Genomic DNA, 25,644 nt, shown 5'->3' with positions numbered 1-25,644 from the left:
ATGTCAGCTCTCGAGGGAGCCGAACGGTGGAGAGGCTGAGCCCCCGCTGAGAAAGCGAGACAGGCTCCCCGCGGGCCCTTCCTGCGGGCCTCGGTCCCTGGGGGGCTCCAGGCGGGCGCTCGCCCCGCTCACAGGTGCTGCTGCGCTGTTAGCCCGGGGCCGAGGAGGACGGAAGGCGGCCGCCGGCTGCCCCGGCCGGGGTCATCCAGTCGTCCTCTGCGCCTCCGAGTTCATGGGGCAGGGTCCCCAGCACCGCCTCTCAGACCCTGCAGATGGAACTGAAATGTTGGCCTTGGAAAACGGAGCAGACGGGTGTGTGACCCGGCACGTCTCGGGAAGAGAATCCGAGATGACTATGACCACGGAACGGACGGCTGCGTGGCCACGTGCTCGCCGCGTCACAGGCCGCAAGGCCGCTGCGTTCCGCCCCATTTCCCATGCGGCCGTGCGGGAGAGCGCGGGGAGGGCACACGCCAGGGCCATGCGGCTGCCGAGAGCCGAGCTGCCCTCCCACCCCGGGGGCGCAGTGAGGACGCCTAGGTCCAGGTCCGTGGGAACTGTGCTTTGCCCTGGCGCAGAGCTGGGCCCCCCGAGCAGCTGCACCTGTTCCAGCACGAATGAAGGCCGGGAATGGAAGCCGCGCTCTGCCTAGGACTTGCACGGGCAAATGCGGGCTGTGAGGTAGAGAACGGGGCGAGCACCAGCTCTCCCCACCCACGCAACCCCGGGGCACCGTTTCTGGGCCTGCAGACAGAGTTGATGGGGCTGTCCCTCTGTGGCCCAAACTGGGGACGGTCCAGAGCCTTGGAGGAGAAAGCGCTTTCTGAGCCAGGTAGGTGGGAAGGACCCGGGGGCCACACACAGGCTGCAGATCCCCATCAGCCCCGAGTTCAGAGCTGGGCCCTGGGCCTCTCTGGGCGCTGGTCACACCAGCTCGGGCAGGAGGAAGGAGCTGCCCCCAGCTGGCATCGGAAGACCGCCCTCTGGGACGGTCTGGGACCCTCTGCCTTGTGCTACGGCAGCTCTGGCCGTTGGTGTCCTGTCCCTCCTCGGTGCCCCTGAAGGAGTCCTCTGTCGTCCCACCACAGGTTGAGGTGGTCCGTCACAAGCGTCCTAACATGACGATGTAGCTCACCCAAGTTCTGGGTGTCTCCTTGCCCCAAACTGAATGCTACTTATCATGGTTACAGGATTATTTTTGTGCCATTTAATCTGAGTCTGTCAGTACCACCAAGGTGTAAGCAATTATTTTTAATTCTACAGACCATGTTACTCTAATCAACAGAAATCAACTGATACTTTTTTAGCAATTGAATGTAATATTCTGCATGATACAGAATTTGGTTAAAAATATGAGAGGTTATTAGTGCAAAATGTGGGCATGGTTTAATGACAGCAGCAGTTTTTACACCCTGCACCCTAAATTTGGCGTTCTAAAAATGAATTGTTAAGTCCGGCGGGACCAAATTATATCCCATTTCTCTCAACATTCAAAGAATAACATTCAACTCATTATTTCTCCCTCTTCTGAATTGCCAAAACCCTGAGTAATTTCTCATGGTATTTATCACGCCCTGCGCTCTGTTGGTACTGCCTCTATACCAGGTTAATCTCCTGGAGAGGAGCGACGAGCCTTGCCACCCTGCACCTCTCCCCCAGCACAGAGTGTCTGTCACTCTGTCCTTTCTCCACCTTTTACTAAACTTCCTGGCGGACTTGAGTGCGGTCGGTGTTGCCAGGACACCTGAGCAAGCTGCCCTCTTGGCATTTGCTATATGATGTCCCTGTGTTGGCCCCAAAAGGGCATGCTTCACCTTGGTGTGCCTAGCTCCTGGCGCAGAGTAGATAGCAAGTAAATGATGAATGAACGAATAAATGGTTAGTGACGGTCTGCACATGATTTTAACAGCTTTCTTGAGATAGAATTCACATACCATAAAATCCGGCCATCCAGAGTGTACAGCTCAGTAGTTTTTAGGATACTGAAAGAATGGTGCCATCATGACCACAATTGAATTTCAGACGTCTAATAATTCAGACATCTAATAGTCAGCCCCCTGAAACTACCCCTAGGGAAGATTCTGTATCCACCATCAATTATTTCTCATTCCTGCCACTACTTTCTGTTTCCACAGATCTGCCTATTCTGAACATTTCATATACATGGAATCATAGAATAGATGGCGGCCGTGACTGGCTTCTTTCGTTTGGCCTAATGCGCTCGAGGTTTATCCATGTTGCAGCAGGTATCAGTACTTCATTCTCTAAAGGCTGGATAATAATCCCTTGTCTGAATAAACCAGGTAATGTGTAGCCATCCGTCAGTTGGTGGATATTTGTTTCCACTTTCTGACTAATATGAATAAGACGACTGTAAACATTCATGTACAAGTTTTTGTGGGGACATATATTTTCATTTCTCTTGGGTAGTTACAAAGGGGAGTAGAATTGCTGGGTTCTGGGGTAACTTTATGTGTCACATTTGTGGAACTGCCAGGCTATTTTCGAAAGCTGCACCATTTTACATTTTCACCAGTGATGTATGAGGGTTCCACTCTCCCCACCTCCTGGTCAACACTTGTTATTTTGTCTTTCTCTTTGGTTGTAGCCATCCCTCTGCCGGAGTGGTATCGCTGTGGTCTTGATTTGCATTTCCTCAATGAGTTATTGAGCATTCTTTCACGTGCTTATTGGCCACTTGTATCTGTACGCTATTGAACCAAATGATAAAATGCCAGAGCTTCACAGGAAAACATCACAGATGAGTCCCAAAGAGTAATATTAAGTGGCGTACCCAAGGTGAGGCACGCCCAGGAGCAGCGCAGGGTCTACAAATGGACTCCTGACTCCTAACCGGCGCTCGGTTCTTCCCACCCGGCCTTCTATCAGGTCCCCTCCGGATTGCTGTCCCGCTGGATGAAGGAAGTGATTGGATTCCATATGAATCCGCTTGAGCATGTGCTCTAGTGCTTTTTGATTTTATGCTGTATCTTTTCTCCTTTGGTTGGGTGGGTTTCGTCTCTGAAAATGGTTCTCCCTGGGTACAGACTTTGGACTTGAACAGATGGTTTTTATAACTTGCAGCTACTTACAGTTTTAAGCAACTGGTGACTGAACTCCAAGCATTAAATAACTTGAAGAAGCTTTCTTAGCCCCGAGAGTGCAAGCGAGGATGGGTTTAAAGTCATAGGAGAAAAATGTTTTCACTGTGACCATGAACACACATAAGAAGAAAGTATGAAAGAGATAGCAAGTATTTTAAAAAGTACTTCAAGTTAAGGAGGTGGGGCTGGTGAGGGCAGTTCTAGGGTATGTACGGATGTTGGAGTTGGGAGAATATGGAGAGAAGCTGACATTGCTTCGTCCTCCCAGGGGCACAGCAGGTGGAACTGGAGATAGAGCTGATGGGAGAAGCCATTCTTAATATGAATTCTCAGGGAAGAGTGAGGTCCTCTGACAATTAACAAAAATGAAAAGAGCTGGCCTGGGGAATGGCTGGTACCTAGTCAAAAGAGGCTAGTTTATGCGGCAATACACAAGCAGCACCAAAAATCTCCATGGCTTATCAGAATGTAATTGTATCCCTTGCTCAGGCACCATTCACCATGGGTTTCCAAGTGGTGGCTCAGCATTCCAGGCTCCTCCCCTCCTCTCCACTGCCCTCCCCTCCACTCCCCTCCACTTCCCTCCACTTTCCTCCCCTCCCATCCTCTCTTCTCCTTCCTTCCCTCCCTCCCTTCCTTTTTTAAAGATTTATTTATTTGAGAGCAAGAGAGCAGGGGAAGGGGCAGAGGGACAGGGAGAGAACCCAAGCAGACTCTGGGCTGAGCGCAGAGCTCAACACAGGGCTCTGTCTCACAATCCTTAGATCACGAACTGAGTGGAAATCAAGAGCCCAACGCTTAACTGACTGAGCCACCCAGGTGCCCCCAGGCTACTTTCATCTTGGCTGTATCTGTCTTAATGTATTTCCATGTTTTCCATGGCAAGAGAAATCTAGAATATTTCAAAAACAACTAATGGGTGCTTCACCTTGGAAGCGACACAGCACATCACTTCTGCTCACAACCGGTTGCTTAGAACTTAGTCACATGGCCTTGCCTAAGTGTGGATGGGCTGGGAGGTGCGATCCTCCCATAAGCTTGGAGGGGAAGGCGAACTGGACGGCGGGCAAATTCTAGTAACATCTGCCACAGCTGGAGAAGGAGGTCCTTTCTGGTCTTCCCTGGGGGAGTTCTTGGAGGGGTCTTTGTATCTATTAGGTATCCCTGTCTGGTAGGGGATGGAGAACGGTGTCTGGACTGTGGAGGAGGAGCCAAGCAAAGGGGAGATGCGCGCTGAAGACAAGAACAGGAATTGTGAGAAACCAGGTAGAGTCCAGGCATTTGCCGAGTTTACTATCTGAATCTCCAAACATGAATAAAGTCTGTCTTAGCTAAGATTTGGGGACCCTCAACAAGTATGGCTCATCCCTGCCCAATTGTAGTTTTATTTTGATTTAAATTGGAGAGATTTCCTTAAGGAATAGTTGAGTCAACACATAGACTCCCTTATCAAAATAACCACGACTTTGTAAGCATTTACACCGTCATATCCCACATAGCACCTGGCAGAGGGCCTCACAAGCTCTCAGTTCCTTAAGTTAGAGGCTGAACAAGAGGAATGTGAACTATCAACTATCTGTTGTATTCCCCATTTCTTTCTGTAAGGCTCCAAACTCTCCTCAGCCCCCGGGTGAATAAGGAGGATAGGGGAGGCCAGACTCAGTTACTGTGGAGACTCAGGACAGGCCCACGGGGCCTGGGATCCTGTTTGCTCAAACCGCTCCTATCTTCACATTGTCGGATTTGCTACTCATTCCGGTAAGTAACCATCTACCAGGTCTGGTCCTGCACAAATACTTGCTTGAACCATTTCTCAAGCATGTTTCAACATGCTTCTAAAGTCTATCACTTCTGTTCCCAACATCACTGGCCCTTGCCAATTCATCGAGTATTGTGGCTGCATGAATGCCTGGGATGATATCATTGCAAGAAGATATTGTGGACTTGGAAGACTGGGTTGAAATAAGTACCCTTTTAGACATACCGAATTTAAAGAACATTCAGGAGGAGAGATCCAGCAATACAGAGCAGGAGATTGGGGAAAGTCAGGGATGGGGATACGCACTTGGGATTTATTGGCATCGGGTGGTATTTATAGCGTGGGAATCACGAAGAGAATACGAAGATGATAGGTGTGAAAGTATTTTGTATACTATGGGGTCTTTTTATAATTACCATTTTTGATGGGTTCAAGAAGGAACTTAGGGGACAAGAAAAAGGAAAAGGAGCCAGAAGCATTCGAGAAGGAGGAAGTAAAGGGCAGGAGGAGAACCAAGCATTGGTTCAGGGCAGCTCGAGGAGAGAGCGAGCTGTAAAGGTGGGGCTGGGGGGGTGAAGTGCCAAGTGCTTGAGAAGAGCAGGAGCTACCGATGACTAAAGCCAGGGCTCTGCCCTTGGTGATCGGAAGTTAGGGCTGGCTGGAGAGAGATGGAGGTTTCATTAGGTAGACTGGCCACCATCTTCTGTATTCAGATTCCCATCTGGCTTAGCCCACCCCTTCTCCATGCTCTGTGCCCTCTCCCAGGTCCGGTGGGCCCTGAGCCCCACTGGACTCAGAGGAATCCTTTATCCCTTTAGCAATAAACTCAGCCTTGTCCAAGTGTAGTCCAAAGTGTCTTCCAGTGAGTCTGTGAGGTCAAAGCTATTTTTCATGGTATCACTAAGACACTCTGGACCTTTCTCACTCTCCCTCATAAGTATACAGTTGGATTTTTGGGAAGCTACGTGATGTGTCACACCACAACAGAAGGAACGCATAAGCTGATGGGAGAAGGAGAGCAGGCACTGGGAGGCAGCAGGGAGGCCCTTGAGATGCCCTCATACGCCATGGCCTGGGCTCCAGGACCTCTGAGCAGCAGCCTTTGCTCCCTGGGAAGTGGCCCGATGTGGGAGTCAGAAGACCCAGCTGTAGGCTGAACTCTGTGCTTCCTGGCTGTGCGGTCATGGGCACAAGCTCCTGACGGGCAGTTGTCAACCCTTGCTGGCCATTAGAATCCCATGGGAGCATTAACAGGTACTGGCCCTGAGAGTCCACATCTGACCAAGTGCATCAGGCTCTCCGGGGGTGGGACCTAGGCCTGGGAACATGCGGCTTGGAGAGCCCCTGCTGGCATTCTTGGACTTTTTTTCTGTCAGTTCATCCCACTGACCACAAGATGGAGCCCTCTTTCTGGGAAATCTTCGATGTTCACCAAGCAGGCAACAGTCTATTTTCTCTCTAGTCCTAAAAGAATACATTTGAATTTGACAATCTTCACAGCATCTCATTAAGCCAGAATTCCATGCCCTTCGGTCTAGCCATTTAATGTGTTTCTTTTCCCTTCGGCTAGAAACCGTACTGGGTTCTGGATGTGGCATCTACTGTTCCGTATTTCTCAAAGGCTATAATGCAAAGCAGAGTTGGCATTTATTACTGCTTTATGATCCTCATTATTAATATCAGTAACAACTACTCTTCATGTAACCCTTTACCATTTGCAAAATAATTTTCACCAATTAGTCTCAGAATAACTCTAGGAAATGGGTATTACTGTTCTCATTTACCGACGAGAAAACTGAGGCTCAGAGCACTAGTTCAAGGTCACAAAGCAAAGTTGGCAGAACCAGATCCTGAACCCGTCTCATTGTACTCGGATGAGACGAGCGGGCAGAGCAGAGAGACCAGCAGTCAACCCCTGGGGACGCAAAAGTACAGCGCTGAGGCAGGAAACTTCTCAGGACAACCTCTGGAAGACTTAAGCAAGCAGGAAAGACAGATAACCTCTGGGGTTTCAAGCTATCCCAGATGACAGGTCAGTAGACATGTTCGACCAGGCCGAGTGGCCTGCTGAGGTCACAGATGAGATGTTTCCAGTGCGAAGCTGGACAGACTCAGTAGACATTAGACAAGAGGATAGATTTTATTAGTCTTAATTTTATGTTCCAGGAAAATGAACTGTTATGTCAATGGGAAAAATAAAGCTTCATTCTGCCTTAAGAAAAAGGTGTAAACTCCATCTCCAAAGAAAATCTTTTTCCATCAGCAAGGGATGTCTTACAGGTTAGCAGCCCTGATGCTGACCATTTGCAAGATCATGAGATCACTCATTACAGACTTGCTGTCAGATTCTGGCATTCAGTCAGAACCCCAGTGTCAGGGCCCCAGGACCCCAGTATCTCTGGGTGCTTCCATTACAGATGAAGGGGCTCCAAGTCTAGGTTCAAGTACTTGGACTAGGGAGACTGTTTTCAGGACCGAAGCAGTTACAGGGAAAGCTTCATAAATTAGAATGTGGGTAATTTTACGGCTCCAATGTACCTCTTAGCAATCAGCGTGTCATTTTTCCCTTTTCTGTGCCTTGGCTTCCCTGTGTGTAAAATGGTAAGAGCAGCACCTAGCTCACAGGATTGTTATAAGGATCAAGAGTTTATGTACAAAGCATTAGAACCATGCCCAGCACACAGTAAGCATTATGTTTCTTAAATAATGTCAAATAAATAAGCGGATAGGAGCACATCCATTTATGTATTTTACAAGTGAAATCTTAATTTTTTTCAGGATTCCAAGGAATTTAAACATTATGTTATTTGTACACTTGCAGGTACAAAAAATATACTTCAGGAAGATTAAAGTATTTCCTTATGACTAAAATTTGAAATCCCACTGAAAATGCTTAAATTTGATTAAATGGTATTAGGGTCTTTTGCATTTTGTAAACAAATAGGTTACAAAATCTTTAGGTCCACCATGGTTTTTTTTTTTTTTTTTTTTCATTATTACTGGTGTTGGCACATAAGCCTATTGGGCAAGAATAATGCAGTGATCAGATTTTTCTTTCTCCTTTTTAAAGAAAAGCTTTCCTTCCCCCCCGCCCCTTAATTTCTTCTAAGTTTGGAAATTAGGGATCATTTCAGAGGGTACCCCGGGCATTTTCCCAACTCTGAAGATTTCCTCCATCTGTGTTTCTAGGCGAGTGGGGGTATTCTACCGCAACTCAGCTCAAACCCAAGTATCAGTTTAAAGCATTAAAAAAAGAGAGAGAGAGCATTTGCTCTGAGACATTTCATGCAACCCCAGGGAGAAAGACTGGAATGTTGAGAATGTAATAGGGACAGAACTTGGAAGAAAAACATATGAATTGAAACACTGCTTTCCAATCTAAAAGTTGTTTTTCATGTCTCATTTTAGCATTAATTTTCTTTTAGTACCATATTGTTTCCTGGTAACTGCTTTATTTATTTACTTATTTATTTTTGTAATAGCTATTCTTTAAGACTTTTGTTACTCTTTCTTGCAGGCTGTTTTATGAAACAGACTTTGCGGAGAAGAGATGGGGACAAAGATGTGCCATTTCCAGCCACCATGGAACTCCCCCTCCCCCACTCCCAGCTCAGACAGCCCCTTCACTATAGCCTACCAGGCCCAGGAGGACGTGGGGCAGAGGGGACCGGACAGAAGCAGCGACATGATCCAGGTACTCACGTGAAACCTGAACTATAGTTTTGCTCTAAACAGACAATATTTAAAAGTTTAAGTTAATACCAAAATTTGGTGCAGTTACACTGAGAATCCTGTGGGCTTCTGTGCATTGAGCCAGGGCCCTAACATCACATCATTGTTTCCGTGGAAAAATTAAAACCTAGGTCCAAATACCTGACCTCAACTGAACTTTTACAACAGAACTTGAGTGGGGACTACTTCACATACACCCAACACACGCAGAGACAATTTCTCTGTCAATCAGGCTGTCCATCTGTCTGTCTGTCCACCCATTCATACTGTCTTTTTATTAAGGTACAGCATAATTGCCAAAGAAATGTGTAAAGCAAAAAGTTAAGATTGGTAGAAACGAGTTACACATTTTATATTTATAAAGTTCAAAGCCAATGGTTCTGTCGTAAATTCATCTTCACTGAATTTTTTAAAAATCACTACTTAAAATAATCTCTTTTTTATAGAGGTGCTGTGGTATAGTCCGTGAGTTTTGTAGTTGCGAATCTCAGGTCCAGCTACTTAACTTTTCCAAGCCTTGGTTCCTTATCTATAAACAGGGACAATTCGATTACTCCCAAGGATAGATTTTTTTTTAACCTGAGATCATGAAAGTGTCTGGCAAAAAATGTGTCTCTTTTGAACTCTTTTGTCTCACTTCGATAAAGATACATTTATATTTAGCCATAAGAGGGGATGAGATCGTGCCGTGTGCAACAACATGGATGAACCTGGAGGGTATCATGCAGTGAAACAAGTCAGAGAAGGACAAACACCATGTGATTTCACTTACATGTGGGATCTGAAAAACAAAACAAACAAAAAGCAGAAACAAATCCATAGATCTAGCGAACAAACTGATGGCTGCCAGAGGGGAGGGGGGATGGGCAGAACGGGTGAAGCAGAGTGGGCGATACCAATCATGGAATGAAGAAGTCACAGGATTAAAAGGCACCGTGCCTTTTAGGGACACCTGGGTGGCTCAGTCTGTTAATCATCTGCCTTTGGCTCGGGTCATGATCCCAGGGTCCTGAGATTGAGCCCCACGTCGGGCTCCTTGCTCAGTGGAGAGTCTGCCTCTCCCTTCCTCTCCATCTGCCCCTCCCCCAGTTCATGCTATCTGTAATAAATAAAATCTTAAAAAAAAAAAAAAGCACAGCATAGGGACTACAGTCAATAGTGCTGTAACAGCACTGTGTGGGGCACATGGTAGCTACACTTGCGGTGAGCACAGCATAATGTACAGACTTGTTGAATCACGCTGTACACTCGGAACTAAAGTAATATTGTGCCAACTGTACTTCAGTTTTAGAAAATTTTAATGTTTCTAAACCCACATTTAATTTTCAGAAGCCATGATTTAAACTTTTCTCTGTATTTGGGTACCCTATCCATCTACCTGCTTGACTTCGGTTAATGTCCAAAATAGACTAATGGGGATAGATTATTCACTTATAAATTAAACAGATTCAGAGAGCTTACTTATGTTGACAACCATAACCATTTTTTTGAACTGTGCCTACCCCTCAAAAACATTTGATTTTCACAACACTTGATGTCACATTTTCCTTTTTTGCTTTTTTTCTTGACGAGGGATTCAGAGTCTCTTAACAGCCTCAACTAAGATCGCTTTTGTGATAATAGTTAGCAAAGTCAGGTGGTGCTTGAATGAATCAAGGAATGACCTCAATGAAGGACAAGTCAGATTTTATTGAAGTAGGTTCATCAAGTGTTCTTTCCTATTTACTATTAAATCCGTCTCATCATGGAAGCAGAGGCAAGGGTGGGGGTTGGGATTCTGCAGCCAGAGCGAACGCGTCTGAGCGGTGGAAAGGAGCCCCCGTCTGCAGGGGTCCTGCTGGCCTCCGATGAACCGGAGTCCACTCTGCTGCTTGGCGTGTCCAGGACTCTGTCTGCTCCTGACTCGCTTTCATTGGCCCCTTTCCCTGGTGTCTGTTCTCCTGCTGGCAGGCAGGATTGCAGGCTCTGCCTGTCGGTTAGAATTTGACACCCATGCTCCTTATTTGATTGGTGTCATAATTCTCAATTTTTTCAGGGAACTCTGTGTCCACTGAAGATCTGCTCCTGCCTGCCAAGCTTGATCTCAGGGTAAAAAAATGTACTCTCAGTTGTGAGAAAACCTGAAGGCCAAGAGACTTAGTATAACTTACGGCCCCCCAAAATCACATGTATAAGCCCATATTCGAAAATGTTTTCTCTTTATAATAGAATCAGAAAGTTTCTTTGATTTGTATTGAAATGTAGGTTTTCCCCCCTCTCATAAAAGGAGTGTTTGTATCATCACGTGTGTGCGTGTACGTGTGTGTTGTGTGTGTGTGTTATTCAAGTGGCTTAATATGAAGCCAAAATGTCTGGTCCTACATTAATCTTCAGGAGTGATGATTTTAATTTTGTAGTGCAGAAATAAAGCCAAATAAATAGGCAAAAAAGTAAACCTATAAAAATGGCTTTAACTTACTAATCCACTCCATCGTTGACAGTAATTTTAGATAAAAATGGTCCAGAGGACAAAGTGCATAATTCATGATGAGAAAAATGATTCCTTCAAGTCCATAAAAAAGAGTTCTCCCTGCCGTAATCATTTGTCCAGAGTTTTATTCACGCAAAAGCGATGGTTACTTCTTGCTTCTGTCCCCTTCATTCCAGTACTGCTCAGTCTGCATTTCGGTAAGTCGGGAAAGCGTGCGCTGAAATGCAAAGATCTCCTCTTCTCCAGTAAACATAGACAGTCCTTCTGCTGAGTCCTGGTTACCAAAACACAAACCAAAAACACAACCCAGCACCAATTAAAACTACCACAAAAAAAATTTACAGAACTAAGTACAGGTTTGAAACAACTTTTTAGATTTAAAGGTTTAGATTATAAAATGTTCTATACACTTTTTCCATGTACAATCTCTTAAATTAGACTGGAGAATCAACTAACTTAAACCAATAATCAATAGAAAGAACACATTACCAGGGAGAAAATAATAGGGAAAACATGAGAAGAGTAATTAAAGCCAATGCCCCAAAATTCAAATATAAAGATTTTTGCATGAAGAAAGTTTTTGCAGGATGAAAATTTTCTGCAAAACCTAAAGGAAGGACAATGTCAGACAGAAAAAGAATTCTTTCTCCAAAAAATGCATGTCAGAAATAAGTAACACCAACAAACAGCAGTTCTGTCAAGTTCGGAAGAGGCTGACACCCTCCTGCGAAGCGCCCTGGGTGGGGCCACGTTCCCAACAGGAGGCGCTGAGGACAAGCCTCCAGAGCCTTTTCTGCACTGGCTGGGAAACAGGTCTGTGGGCCTGGAGATTTGGCCTGCGAGTCTGCTTCGGGAAGGCAGAGCTGCCTTGGGTCTTGAGCTTCTGGGACACTTGCTCCTGCCAACCAGGGTTAAGTTTGGGAATCTCTCTGTGAGGCCAGCAAACAGCCTGGGACTGGTGATACCAACACGGGCTTGTGACCAGTAAGTGAGAAAGAGAAATTATGTCTCTTTCCTTAGGGGTTTGCTATCATACTTCCTCCGAGAAAACTTCTGGACTCCTTAGTCCATGCATTCCCGGGTGACCCACTGCAAAACCGCATGACCCTGAGGTCACGAGCCCTCATTTCTTCATATATTGTTGGCCCCACATGCTAAGCTTGCTTGGCCCTATATCTGAACCCTGATCCTAGGGAGAAAAATTGAAGAATTGAAGGATCAATTCTTTAGAAACTGAAATGAAATAGCCCATGTACATTTTTTCAAACTGTTAAAGACATTATTTGGACAGATGTATTACTCTTAGAGAAACCACCATTTTGAAGGTTCCCAGCATGTGGGTTTATAAGCAACTGTTTATTTCTACACATAGGTTTAAGTAGTCATATTTGGAAAGTTCATTTTTTAAATGAATTGTAGGCCTCATTTCCCCCAAACTCCTAAGAATGCATAATTTCTACTCAGGTCAATAAGGAACTGTTTCCTCATCCCAAATGGCCTTTCACCTCTGGGGTTGGAAGAATGGGGCTCCCCTCATTCTGGAGCTAAGTGTTTATGGATAGCTTTAAAAATTTGACTAATATTTCAACTGTTGATAAATATACTCTGTAACGTTGATACAGAAGAAGGAAATGTAAAATCACTTCCGCTTGGCCTGGGGCAAACCACCAGACCCAAGCTCCAAGAGAACTGGGCCAGCACCGGCTCGTTCTCCACAGCGTGTCCCTAGAGCCCCGCACCACAGGTGCTCCTGAAATGTTTACGGAATGGGGCTGGCAGATGAATAATGGATTTCTTTGTAAGCCAAGGGCCTTGCCAGGCACCCCGTGGGCCTGGGGTAGCCAGCCCCCACGCTTGGATACTGTATCTCGCACTTTACAAATCCAGTAGACAGGAGGAGTACCTAGAAAAGGCAGCACAGTGTAGCAGAATGAGCCCAGAACCAGACACGGTGTCCTGGTGTCCAGCTCTGGCCTGCCATTAGTCAGCGGTGCGACCACAGGCCCACTGGTCCACCTTTCTGGCCTTTGTTTTTGTTACATGCAAAAACGGATCACGAAGATTCCTTCTACCCTAAGACTATATTCTTTACATTTAGTGATACTGAGGAAAAGTCTGCTTTATTGGCTTTAGACGAAAGCAGCAGATTGATGGTTAAATATATACCGCATTCCTTCTTCAAAATGTAGCCACGTATAAAACCAAAAACAATTAGGCTGTTTTATAATAAAAAGAGATTATGTTACTATTGCCTACCTGGCTCAGCCCCAAATCATCCATCAGTATTCTGCTTTGCTCCAACTCACTGTCATGATGTTGATGCAAAAATAAGCTTGGTATAGGAGTCGCGGCCGAGCAAATGACGCGCACCTGGGAGAGGAAATGAGCGAATGGGAGCACTCCTTCCGGTTCACAAAATAGCATTTCTCTTTGTCATCACAGGGAGCTAGTTCGTGTCTCTTTAAAGTGATATTTTTAAACTGCAGAGTGCTTTTCAAAATATTTCCACACAGCTTGTAACATCCTATAAAGTAGGGAGCAAAGGCTTTATCGGGTGACTTGAGGCCTGCAGAGGTCTCAGCTCACGCCGCCAGCTCAGGCCTCCCGGCTCGAGGTCCATTTACGCCTGGCTGTGCGGGGCCTGTGCACGCGGCAGTCCCTTCCATGCGCTGCAAAGACGCTACCAGCTCTTGCACAGGTGAGTGGTAGTTCAGGGCATCACCACTCTAATTAGACCCTGAATTTCCAGAACCTACATTTATATCAGCATCCTACAGACATTCTTCAAATAGGCTAAGCTTGACATGAATATTTCTTGATTACACAAGTGTCTGAGTGAGTGTGCATATGTGATCATATATTGGAAACAGCTTTTATATCTTCATGAATTTTATGTCCACCAGTTTAAATAAAAACTCTCTTCTTGATGTTTAATAAGTCCTGAATTTGTTTTTAGGATTCACAGTTACCCTTTAAACATCATTACTTAAACAACAATGCCAGTACTTTAATGTATTGACACTGGGAGTAGTTTTTCCATATCCGAATGGCCTTCTATCTCCTCTCATACGTTCTTTCTAATAACAAATGACACCTTGTTCATTATTTAGATAGGAATACCCTGATTTCACAAATTTCCATGAATACATTCTAGACTTATGTCTGTTTTTAATGCTCCCAATTTCTGAAATAAGATAATTTCAACTATTCTTTAAACGAAGAATATAAACTTTAATGTGTGATATAGTTAAAGCAAATGTTAGACCGTGGTTCTGGTATTCCGTCATATTGCCACAGAACTCTTCCTTCCCATGAACTAAGAAGTGAAACAGGCCCAGGGGGTAGGACAGAGGGCTGGGGACCTTATGTTTTCTTGAAGGTATTCCTAGCTGACATGTAGACAAGTAAGAGTTTATCGATCTTCCTACTCTAAGAACCACCTACTATTGCCCCTCTACCACTTTTTTCTGGAAGCATTAGCCCTCTAAAAACAGAGGGCCACCTCCAGGCTCACTCCCTTATTCTGGACCCCGCATGGTTGTTTCAGAGCAGTGTCTGGTAAGTGACAGGACCTGATCCCTGAGCTCTGGTGTTCTCAGCTGCCTGCCTCTCCTGCCTCCAGGAGCACGTGTACGCCGGCCCCCTAGGAGTGTGTGGCACATCTGGATGTCACTCACTACGGCAGGCTCCTCTCAGCACTGCGCCTGAGCCACGCTAGCTGCCCTTCGTGCTCAGGCTGCCACAGGGCCTTTGCTGCAAACGTCCCCCCTGCACTGGAGTTTAGGCATCACTTCTCAGCACTTATAAGCAGCAGTTGAGGGGCTTACCAACATGCAGGTTTCGGGTCTATCCCCTAGGATTAGGGTTCATTTACTGGGCTGGGGGTGGGGTGGGCTCTGGAACATGGATCTTAAGTAGCCCAGGGGATTCCGATGTAGACCGTCCCCAGCAGGACTTCCCTAGGTTCCCCGGCCCCCACAGAGATCAGTCTCCTCTCCCCCAGACCCTCACGGCACCATACTTCTCTCTCAGTCCTTCCAAGAGACCAGCCCTCAGGGATGACTTTACCTCTAGTTCTGTGGGTATTTGATTAATGCTTCTCTGACACTAGACTGTAAGTTCTATGAAGGCAGGCACCAGATCTGGCTTTGCCTGTCGTTGAATTTCTAGCATTTAGCACTGCACTTGACATGAGAAAGGTTGTTGACTGAATGAATAAAAGAAACATTAAAATCTCATCTCCTCCTCCCAGAGGATTCTGGTACTTTTCTACTCCCCTTTAAAATCCCTTCAATTTTAGAATCACTGCTCTATTTCTGTACAATGAGAAAAATTATATCTAACAGTAAAATAATATTTAACTCTATCTTGAAGTTGTACTTATGCTTTTACTATAAATATGTATTTACAGATATTATTTTTTAAAAGATTATGAGTGAGAGAGCTGGAGCATGGTGGGGGAGGGGCAGGGGGAGAGGGAGAATCTCAAGCAGACTCCCTGCTGAGCGTGGTGCCCGACGTGGGGCTCAACCAAGAACTGGATGCTCAACTGACTGAGCCACCCAGGCGCCCTACGTATATATATTATTAACAGTGGCTCACCTTCACTGAAAGCCGACTCTATGCCGCACAACGTTCTAAGCGCTTTATGTGCTCATTTAATCCTCGCGACAACCACATGGAGTAAGTACCATTATTAGCCACTTTCTTTCTACAGAAGGCAACTGCAGCTCGAGAGATTAAGCTGGTCCTCGAGGCAGACAGCCTGGCCCTAAAGCCGATTCTTGAATCAGTGGACTGTACTGCCTCTGAGGAATGGACGCGGGCTCGGTAACTCATTTGGAAACACATGCTAAAACAAGCCGATGCAACTAGAGACGAGGGTTTCTGGGTCCCAGAGAGAGAGCTCCCATACTGAGGAGGGTCTCCAGTCACTCATTCATTTGTCCATGATTTTTGAAGTCCAATCATTTATTCATGCAACACGTGAACTGCCTGAGCCCTCGGTCTGGGTAGGGCATCCCGTTGTACGTACCATAGTGCGCACATGCTATGTCTGGGGAATGATGGCATCGTGACCATCGCAGTGTCTTTGATGGACAGAAGGTATCACTGGTATCTGCTATCACGGACACTATGTGTACAGCATTTGGCTTGCGCCAAGGGTCACTTTGAGAGCTTTTCATGGATTAGCTTCTTTGTCCTCAACAATTCTCTGAAGGAAACATTATTATCCCCAATCTGTAGATGAGGACACTGAGGCACAGGGAATAAACCAGGATTCTAGTCCAGGCAATCTGACTCCACAGTCCAAAATGTTTAGTCTTCAGACAATGCACTGCATTCTTACCTTGAAATCATAGAAGTTATCAATGAGAGTTATGAATCTTCGAGCTTGTGTCCTCTTTGCCAGCGTAAATTGTGGAATGTTTCGTAAGAATACTGTATCAAAATTCTTTGACAGTTCCAGATAGTCACTGGCTCCAAGTGGCTGTAATTAAAATGAAAATAAAGACTAGAAAACTGAAATCAATTCCGGTGGCCCTGAATTTGAAAACACTTCTTTTTCTGGTCACGGTCTGATCTAGGTGGCAGCTTTTGGGGTAACTTGACCAAATGGAGCAGTGTTTGCACTGTAGGCTAAGGATGGTGTCTATTGTGACTGTAATAGTGATGGAGAAAAGGGGCGAGAGAGAAGACAAGAGTGTGGTGGGGAGTGAAAGAATATCTCAAGCCACCTCAGCTGGTATCTTGTAGGTCCCTGTCCCTACAGGGACATATAAATTTTGTAATTTATATGACGTAACTGTAAACATGTCCCAACAAATCCTTCCTACGGCTCAACTGCAGACTGTCACTACTGCTGAATGGTGCCTTCTTACAGTGGCATGCCAACTCTTCTATCACCATTTTGAAATAAAGACCATGTTTCAGTGTGCAATCATCAGAAAATATTTTTCATTTAATTGGAAGTCCGGCTGTTCAGGTGCAATGTAGTGACTGTTGCTAACTTCCGTAGGAAAGACGGGAGGGTTTAATGACCAGACGCAGACAGACACCTGGACCATAATTTGGTGCAACATGCTCCCTCTTGATGTGAGAAGGGTACAACACTCAAGGTTCACAAAATCACCCACAAAGGCACCACCTACGAATGTAGGCACTTGTTCCCAAAACATGAATTTAATTCATGAAAATTACGACAACAATCTGCAAACACATTTTTGGGGATTGGGAACATTCCCAGCAAGCATTACCTCTCTTTATTTTAACTTGCAGATGGATGAGTGTTTCTGGCCTGGCTGGAATGCGGACGAGACCAGGGCCCGAGTCGGCCAGAGATACTCAGCTCAGAAAGCTCCTGCATCACCAGGACCCATCCCTGGGACACAGCTGAGCCTCCTCAACTTCTGGCAGAATCTGTCAACATTCCTCCCTGTCCAGAAGTGTCTCCCTCACTTGGGGAGTCATCTGCATCAAAACTTCTTCCAGAAATGTAGATATGGCTATGTCCCTGGGAGAATTAGGGATTTATGAGGGGAGACCGTCATTCCCACTGCAGAGCCCATCCATTTAAGCCTACACTCCCCTAACAAGCAGCTGAAACCAGTCACACTCAGGAAGAGAGACCTCTCCTGGAGGTGTGGGGACGTGAGAGTACGTCAGAGAGTGAAACTCCGGGGAAGTGGTTCCCTCAAGGGAGAGCAGCTCTAAGGAGGATGCAGCAATTATGAGACCCTGGGCAAAGGGACAGGAAATGGGAAAGAGAGCACAAAGAAGGACCCAGCTCCTTTGGAAACCTGCTTAGAGATGTCCCTTCCCCTCATCTCCTCTCCCCACCCAGGCAACAAATGGGGCTGGAAAAGGGGACCCTTGCCTTTCCCATTTCCCTTCCCTGGCTGGGCAGCCTTTACCTCCAGACCTGGCCTGGCCTTACCTGAGACTCCCCCACTCACTGGGCCACACAGGGACTGGAGTGTGGGGTTTGCTGGTTTGTCTGTTTAACCTCAGGCCTCTTACGAGAGAACCCTGCTGTCAAGCCTGTTATGGACCAGGAGTGACTCCTCAGTCTGCTACTTATTAACGGTGTACTTTTGGCAAGTCACATCATCTTTCTCTTCCTTTAGTGCTCCTATCTATAAACTGGGAGGTTGACTCCTGGCTCACAGGATTGTGAGGATTACCCGACGGAATGCGTGTACAGCATGTAGCACAGTCCTAGCACACACAGAAGCTCTCAAATCACTTTGGCTGCTTTTTATTTCGATTATTTTGAGCCCAAACGATTAGGCTCACTACTGACGAGTTGAGGACGTAAAGAAGTGTCATTCTCAATAGGACCAGTTAGTTTTGTTCCACCAGCAACTATATCCAAAACCCTCAATAGTCTTTGTGCATCTGCCCGTCCTCAGAGTCACAGCAGGGACCCACGGAGACCGTGGCATCCCACGTAATGAAGACAATTCCCTGCAGCGGGGGGAAGGCAAGATAACGGTGTCTTCGGGTAAAAAAGCAAAACTCCTACAACAAGACACGCAGGCTCTGAGGGCGACAAACACCACATTTTCAAGATCAGTTACACTTTAGCGTCTCATCTTTTGTAAATCAGAAAGTATATGCAAAAAAATGTAAAGGCTCATCTCAGGTATGTAGTTATGTATAATTAAACTCGTTCTTTATGCACGGATGTGATTTCTATCAGTATAACTACATGCCCACGGAAAATCTTCATCAGGAGGGCCCTGAAGTGCCTGGGGCAACTGAAAATCAGGATTCTGCCCACTCAGCTATTTTTACAAATTATATACCTTTGTCAGTAGGTTCTGCATTTGCCGTTATATTAGCAAACATCCCCATCCTTCACATCCCTAAAACAAGTATGTGCTCATTCACATAAAGAAAATTAAGCTTTATATAGTTGCCTATCTCTTTTAAAAAACAAAAGTGATGGGGGGCAATGAGGGGTTGCTGTTTTTAATAGATACCGAGTTTCACTTTGGGATGAAGAGAGTTCTAGAAACGGACAGTGGTGATGGCTGCACAACAGTGTGAATGTACTTACTGCCACTGAACTGTACACTTAACAATGGTTACAAATGGCAAATTTTACGTCATGTATTATTTTACCACCACAACAAAAAAAGGTCATTAAAACTAAGAAATATTATTTGTTGCCAAAGAAATCCCAATTTAGGCCACAAAAAGATAACAATATTACTTTCTTCTTTAAAAATGTAAGAAGGGGGGGGTGCCTGCGTGGCACAGTCAGTTAAGCATCCGACCCTTGGTTCCACCTCAGTCGTGATCTCAAGGTCATGAGATCGAGCCCCTCTTGGGGCTCTGTGCTCAGCAAGGAGTCTGCTTAAGACTCTCTCCCTCTCCCTCTGCCCTTTGCTCCCCCAGAATAACTCTCTTAAATAAAAAAACATAGCAAGAGTGAAATGTATTAATTGAAGAAGTACATCTTTTCCCCAAGGAAATCAGCTCCAACAAGATTAATATTAATTTAAAATATGAGTTTTTAGAAGGTGTCTAAAAGAGTGTTTTCTTATACTGGCTTTGATGGTAAACTATCCAAGAAGTGACAAACTTTCAGGACTGATGTTGGTGAGAGATTGGGGGTTTTCTTATGACTCAGAAATGCTATTTTTCATTACATAAATAAGTTAAACAATTCTGGCAAAAACCAAGTTAAGATGCTTTGGAATCATTGGGTTGTCACATCCATTCATGTGACCTTGAGCAATCTTCCCCATCTGTAAACGGGATCAGGGCAGGACGTGTCTCAGGTTTGTCCTGAGGCTTCACAGTACTGACCACATGTAAGATCTTGCAATAGGGGCTGTCACACAGTAAGTGCTCAGTAAATGCCATCTACCGAGTTCAGGTGAAAAGCAAATGAAATGATATACGCGTAGTACCCACTTGGCCTACAACAGATAGGTACTTACTGAATAGTAGCCACTCTTTTATTAACTATCAAATAACATTTTCCTGAGCTCAGGAGGCCAGGCAGCCTAAACAAGGGAACAATATAGCTGGCTCCAGTCTGCTTCTGACTTTGTACTCAGGAGGTAAAAGCGGCACCCTCTGGTCCTTCCTGCTGTCTCCGGTCCACCAAAATATCTGCCAGCCAGGCGCCTCGGCCCTCCATGACATCATATTTAGAGATGACAAAAATAGCATCTGTCTCAGGCTCTCTCCTCCCACTGTTTCGGTAATACCCTTAACCACATGTGGGGGAGGGCCTCAGGCCCACAGCACGAACAGCCCCGACCCCAGCACACGGCACACTGGAAGTGCTTCACGTTTACTGAATGAATTAGTGAATGACTGATGAATAAAACACAACATAGCCTGAGGAGCAGGTTTATTCCTTCTTTTATACCCATTTGCCTCCAAAACAACTGAACTACCTACAAAAAAAAAAAAAAAAAAAAAGAAATCCCACTCTTTCTTATTTGGCCCAAACTCCTCACTCCCGAGGCAAGGCTTTGTTGTATATTCTCGTATGTACACAGGAAAAGTCTAGGAAGATATAAACCAAAATGTTAACAGCAGTTATCTTTGGGTGGTGGAATAAAAGATGAATTTTGGTTTTTTGTTATACTTTTTTAAATCTCCCCCCGCCACACCTGCCCCATGAACTTGTGTTAATTTTAGACGGCAAAAACAATGCTTTTTTGGGGGGTCATTTTATAATGGGCATCTTATCACTTATCTCACACATGTGAGATCATGAGTTTTGTCATGGACATTTTTTCCCCCAAGTTTTCTTAATCTGAAGAAGTAGAACTTTTTCAGGGACATTTAAAAAGAAAATAAAACATAAGGCTGAACATATATTTTCTCCTTTACAGTCTGACAAAAGCATAAAGGGTTTCATATTTGGGGTAAAATTTGGTTTCTGTTACACAGTTACATTCAACTAATACTTCTTCACTAGAGTAGCAAGAGAGAGGGAGAGAGGATGAGGTGAATGGCAGCACCCCCAATAGTTCATGCTTAGCTCTTGCAGCCAAGCACCAGAGTTCCCCAGATCAAAGGCCTAGTGATGTCAAAATCCACGTCACAGCCCAAGTTGATATACCCCCATGTATATCCTGTCTTGACTTGAGTGAATTTTCTCCAGGCTTGATGACCAGAGTGCCGTCAGTACTCCTTTTCTCCACAACGTCAGACGATACCCAGTCTGTGTACAGGTAGTACGCGGCCTCTGCTCCACTCTCTCTCTTCTCCTTCCCGCACTGTAAAGGGAACCAGGTTAAACTTCAAATTCTCCACTGCTTTATCCTTTATTTTCTATTTTTTTTTCATTTCTTCACGATTCACTGTGGACAGTTTCCTCTGGCCTATTTTCTAGTCCACTATATTTCTCCTAAGCTGTGGTTTACCTGCTCTTAAACTCATCCACTGAGTTATTTTGGTTATTGTGCTTTACAGGTATAGAATGCCTATTGATTGTTTTCCAAAGCTGATATATCTCTTTTTATAGTCTCTAGATCCCTACACTTATATTTCTAAGCCTAGCTTAAAAAAAAAAAACAAACAAAAAAACAAAAAACAGAAACTCTCGGGGCACCCGGTGGCTCAGTTGGTTAAGCGTTTGTCTGCTTTTGGCTCAGGTCATGATCCCAGGGTCCTGGGATCGAGCCCTGTGTCGGGCTCCCTGCTTAACGGGAGCCTGCTTAACGGGAGCCTGCTTCTCCTTCTCCCTGCTGCTCCCCCTGCTTGTGCTCGCTGTCAAATAAATAAAATCTTAAAAAAAAAAAAAAAACCTTCTTTGAATACATAAGCTTGGATGTTTAAAATGTGGACTCATAATTCCAATACCTGGAGTTCCTAATTTTGGGACGCCTGGGTGGACCAGTTGGTTAAGCGTCTGCCTTCAGCTCATGTCACGATCCCAGGGTCCTGGGATCTAGTCCCGCATCAGGCTCCTTGCTCAGCGGGCAGCCTGCTTCTCCCTCTGCCTGCCGCTCTCCCTGCTTGTGCTCACTCTCTCTTTCAAATAAATAAAAATCTTAAAAAAAAAAAAACCGGAGTTCCTAATTTTATCGTTTGTTCTTTTTGCTTGTTCACATCCACAGTGTCTTGTCTCCTCATATGTTTGGTTATCTTTGTGTACTGGATTTTATCTTTGAAAAAAAAAATACTTGTAGAAAGAAATCCAAGTTCAAGGCTTGAAGTACTATAAGTTACTCAGCTCACTGAATTTGACTGAAGTCCATTAGAGAGCTGGCTGACTTCTGGCTCACACTTATTCCTAGCATGCAGTCCTTTGCGGCTCCATCCAAAGTGGGTTTACTGGGTTCCCATCTTGGACTGCCCCTAAACTCTAACTTTTGTCCCACTGGCCCAGTGACGCTGCTAAAAGCTTATTTTTTAAAAGAAGATTGCTAGTGCTCACCACTATCCATGTCTTCCTAATCTTCCTGGGCACAGAGCTAGACTATATTCCCCAGACTCTCTTGCGTTTACGTGTGGCCATATGATCAGGTTCAGGCCAGTGGAATGTGAGAAAAAGCGATATGCATGGCTTCCTGATCTGGCCTACAGAATCCTCACTTCCTTTACTTATCTGCAGGCTGAACAGATGGGCTCTGAGGACTTGAAGGAGGGGTGGCAGCACAACAGGGACCAGCCTGGTTCTATGAAGGATAGCATGAGCAGTGACCTGGCCAACCTATACCGAACAGTGATATGAGCAAGAAATACATGTTTGTTAAGCCTCTGAGATTTGGAGTTATTTTGGCAGTTGGTCCATACCAATTCTGATTTCACCCATCTTCCTTCATTGCCCTAATGACAGAGTCCACCATTACTGGAAGTGGAAGGCTTTCTGACATTTTCTATGTGAATAGGATTCTTATTCACACAAGATGGTAACTATCAAAAATTTCTCTTCAAGTTTTCTTCAGATTATCATTAAAAAATTTTATTATTGTGTTCCTTTTGGCTGCAGCAACCTCTTGCAAGACATATCTCCAAAGGCAAGGGAAACAAAAGCAAAAAGTAACTATTGGGACTTCATCAAGATAAAAAGCTTTTGCACAGCAAAGGAAACAGTCCACAAAACTGAAGACAACCTACGGAATGGGAGACAATATCTGCAAATAATATGTCAGATGAAGATCCATAAAGATCTATAAAGAACTTATCAAACTCAACACCCAAAAACCAAATAATCCAGTCAAGAAATGGGCAGAAGACATGAACAGACATTTCTGCAAAGAAGACATACAAATGGCCAACAGACACATGAAAAAATGCTCCACATCACTCGGAGTCAGGGAAATACAAATCAAAACCACGATGAGATACCACCTTACACCAGTGAGAATGGCAAAAATCAACAAGTCAGGAAACGACAGATGTTGGCGAGGATGCAGAGAAAGGGGAACCCTCTTACACTGCTTTTGGGAATGCAAGCTGGTGCAGCCACTCTGGAAAACAGTATGGAGTTTCCTCGAGAAGTTAAAAATAGAGCTACCCTATGACCCAGCAATTGAACTACTAGGTATTTATCCCAAAATACGAATGTAGTGATCTGAAGGGGCACCAGCACACCAATGTTTATAGCAGCGAAGTCCACAATAGCCAAACTATGGGAAGAGCTCAAATATCCATTGACAGAGGAATAAAGATGTGATATATATACACACACACACACACATATATATATATACATATATATACATATTTATATATACATATATACACAATGAAATATTACTCAGCCTTCAGAAAGGATGAAATCTTACTGTTTATATCGACATGGATAGAACTGGAGGGTATTATGCTGAGCGAAAGAAGTCAGAGAAGGACAATTATCATATGGTTTAGGATCATAGGGGAAGGGAGGGAAAACTGAATGGGAAGAAATCAGAGAGGGAGACAAACCATAAGAGACTTTTAACTATAGGAAACAAACTGAGGGTTGCTGGAGGGGAGGTGTATGGAGGGATGGGGTAACGGGGTGATGTGATAAGCATTGGGTATTACAATACGCACCTGATGAATTACTGAACTCGACATCTGAAAGAAATGATGTACTATATGTTGGCTAATTGAATTTAAACTTAAAAAATTGTATTATCATTAAAAATTGTTAATCAGGAACTGCACTTAACCATTTCAAATCAAAGCTGATTTTTAAAAAGTTATGTTCATGGAGCCAACTTTTCTCATTACAAATTTGAAGAGATTCTATTTAAAAATTTTTGTTCAAATTCAATATTTGATATATTTAAAGTATCTTTGTAAATTTATTTTTCTTCTGATTATATCATAGAAATTTAGTAAGTGTTTTCATCACATAGGTGCTGACAAATTGTCTTATCGAGCCCTGTGCACCACCCAAATGGTATGCTGCCACAGGACTACTGATCCCCTTTCCCTAGTATTCAGTATTGAAATGTGCTTGGGGCATTCAAGTGCATTAAGTTAAAAATTCTCTAAAAAATTATGATAATTTTAAACCCATTTAAAATATTTTTGGAGAAATGAAGAATGCCTATATGGGGCAATCTGATTATAATAATGGCACCAATTGTTCTTGCCTCCTTGTTTACACTCTTTGGATTGTGACTTTCCATCTCTCCCATTAAGACATGGAGTCTGCCTAACTCTTCAGTCTGGGCCGGACTTGTAATTTACCACTGTCAGCAGAATGAGGCAAAAGTCACAATCTTCCAGTGCTGAGCTTAGGTCTCAAGAAGCTTTGAGCGCTTCTGTTCACTGTGTTGCAACAGCTAGGCTGGCCTGCTGATGAACGAGAGAACATAAGAAGGAGAGCCAATTTCTAAGCTGAGAAAGCATCCTAGGCCAGCCTATAGCCAGCTGTCCCCACCCACCCCCAGTGGATGAGAGAACCCAACCATGACCAGCAAAGCTGACTACAGACACATAAGTGAATCCAAAATCTATCAAAAGAACTTCCCAGCTGACCTGTAGATTAGGGAGCAATAATAAATGCCTATTTTTTTAAGCCACTGAATTTTTGGGGTGATTTGTTATGTAGCAATAGCTAACTGAAACACTATACTTTCTACAGAGATTTACTAGGAAAAGCCCATAAAGTCCTTAGCAAGTCCAGCACATGTAGAAAAATATGTCTAGCCTTTGTAGCAAGACTGGTTTTACATCATTGATAAAGACATATAAAAACACATATTGTCATTTGTTTTATGTTCATTTCTCTTTTTTTAAAGATTTTATTTATTTGAGAGAGAGAGAGAGAGAGCATGAGCAGGGGCAGGGGCAGAGAGGGAGGGAGAAGCAGACTCCCCCCTGAGCAGTGAGCCTGACACTACACGGGACTCCAAACCAGGACCCTGAGATCATGACCTGAGCCAAAGGCAGATGTTTAACCAACTGAGCCATGCAGACGCCCTAATGTTCATTTATTTTTATTAATCAATTTTGGAATTTTTATGGTGTGGTATAAAACTTATTTCTAAAAATAAAACTTGTGATTTACTGTTTACAAGAACTAGAAGGAAAGAAAGCTAGAAAATTATGTGGCATCTCTATAGAAGAAAGAAGGCATGGACCCAGTCAAATAAAAAAACAAAGTC

General features: G+C 44.4%; 2 protein-coding genes across 6 annotated transcripts in view; one reads left to right on the top strand and one right to left on the bottom strand.

Moving 5' to 3' along the window:
- The first annotated feature begins 468 nt into the window (after positions 1–468).
- Positions 469–18,748, top strand: LOC103675831. Of its 3 annotated transcripts, none has more exons than XM_008704965.2 (4): positions 469–832; positions 2,136–2,303; positions 8,381–8,557; positions 10,631–10,756. In XM_008704965.2, exons 1-4 carry the CDS (start codon positions 631–633, stop codon positions 10,717–10,719), a joined length of 636 nt encoding a protein of 211 aa, XP_008703187.1. In that variant the 5' UTR covers positions 469–630; the 3' UTR covers positions 10,720–10,756. The 3 variants fall into 3 exon arrangements, with proteins under 3 accessions (XP_008703187.1, XP_008703189.1, XP_008703188.1); XM_008704967.2 differs by lacking the exon at positions 10,631–10,756 and adding an exon at positions 17,345–18,748 and having other exon boundaries at positions 475–832; XM_008704966.2 differs by having other exon boundaries at positions 475–832; positions 2,136–2,246.
- Positions 10,265–25,644, bottom strand: part of AFG1L (AFG1 like ATPase) — a 214,795-nt gene continuing 199,415 nt past the window's right edge. For 2 of the 3 annotated variants that reach the window (XM_040627600.1, XM_008704963.2), the window contains 3 exons: positions 16,416–16,556; positions 13,322–13,435; positions 10,265–11,339 (listed from right to left, as the gene is read on the bottom strand). In XM_040627600.1, coding sequence (XP_040483534.1) covers positions 11,211–11,339; positions 13,322–13,435; positions 16,416–16,556 — 384 coding nt within the window. In that variant the 3' untranslated portion in view covers positions 10,265–11,210. Of the gene's footprint in view, positions 11,340–13,321; positions 13,436–16,415; positions 16,557–18,887; positions 21,313–25,644 lie in introns of those variants that run through there. The other variant, XM_008704964.2, reaches the window with a different exon arrangement.

This window comes from Ursus maritimus, unplaced genomic scaffold, assembly GCF_017311325.1.
Source record: "Ursus maritimus isolate PB19 unplaced genomic scaffold, ASM1731132v1 scaffold_13, whole genome shotgun sequence".
Classification (NCBI taxonomy): Eukaryota; Metazoa; Chordata; class Mammalia; order Carnivora; family Ursidae; genus Ursus; species Ursus maritimus.
This window is presented reverse-complemented; position numbering and strand designations above follow the sequence as displayed.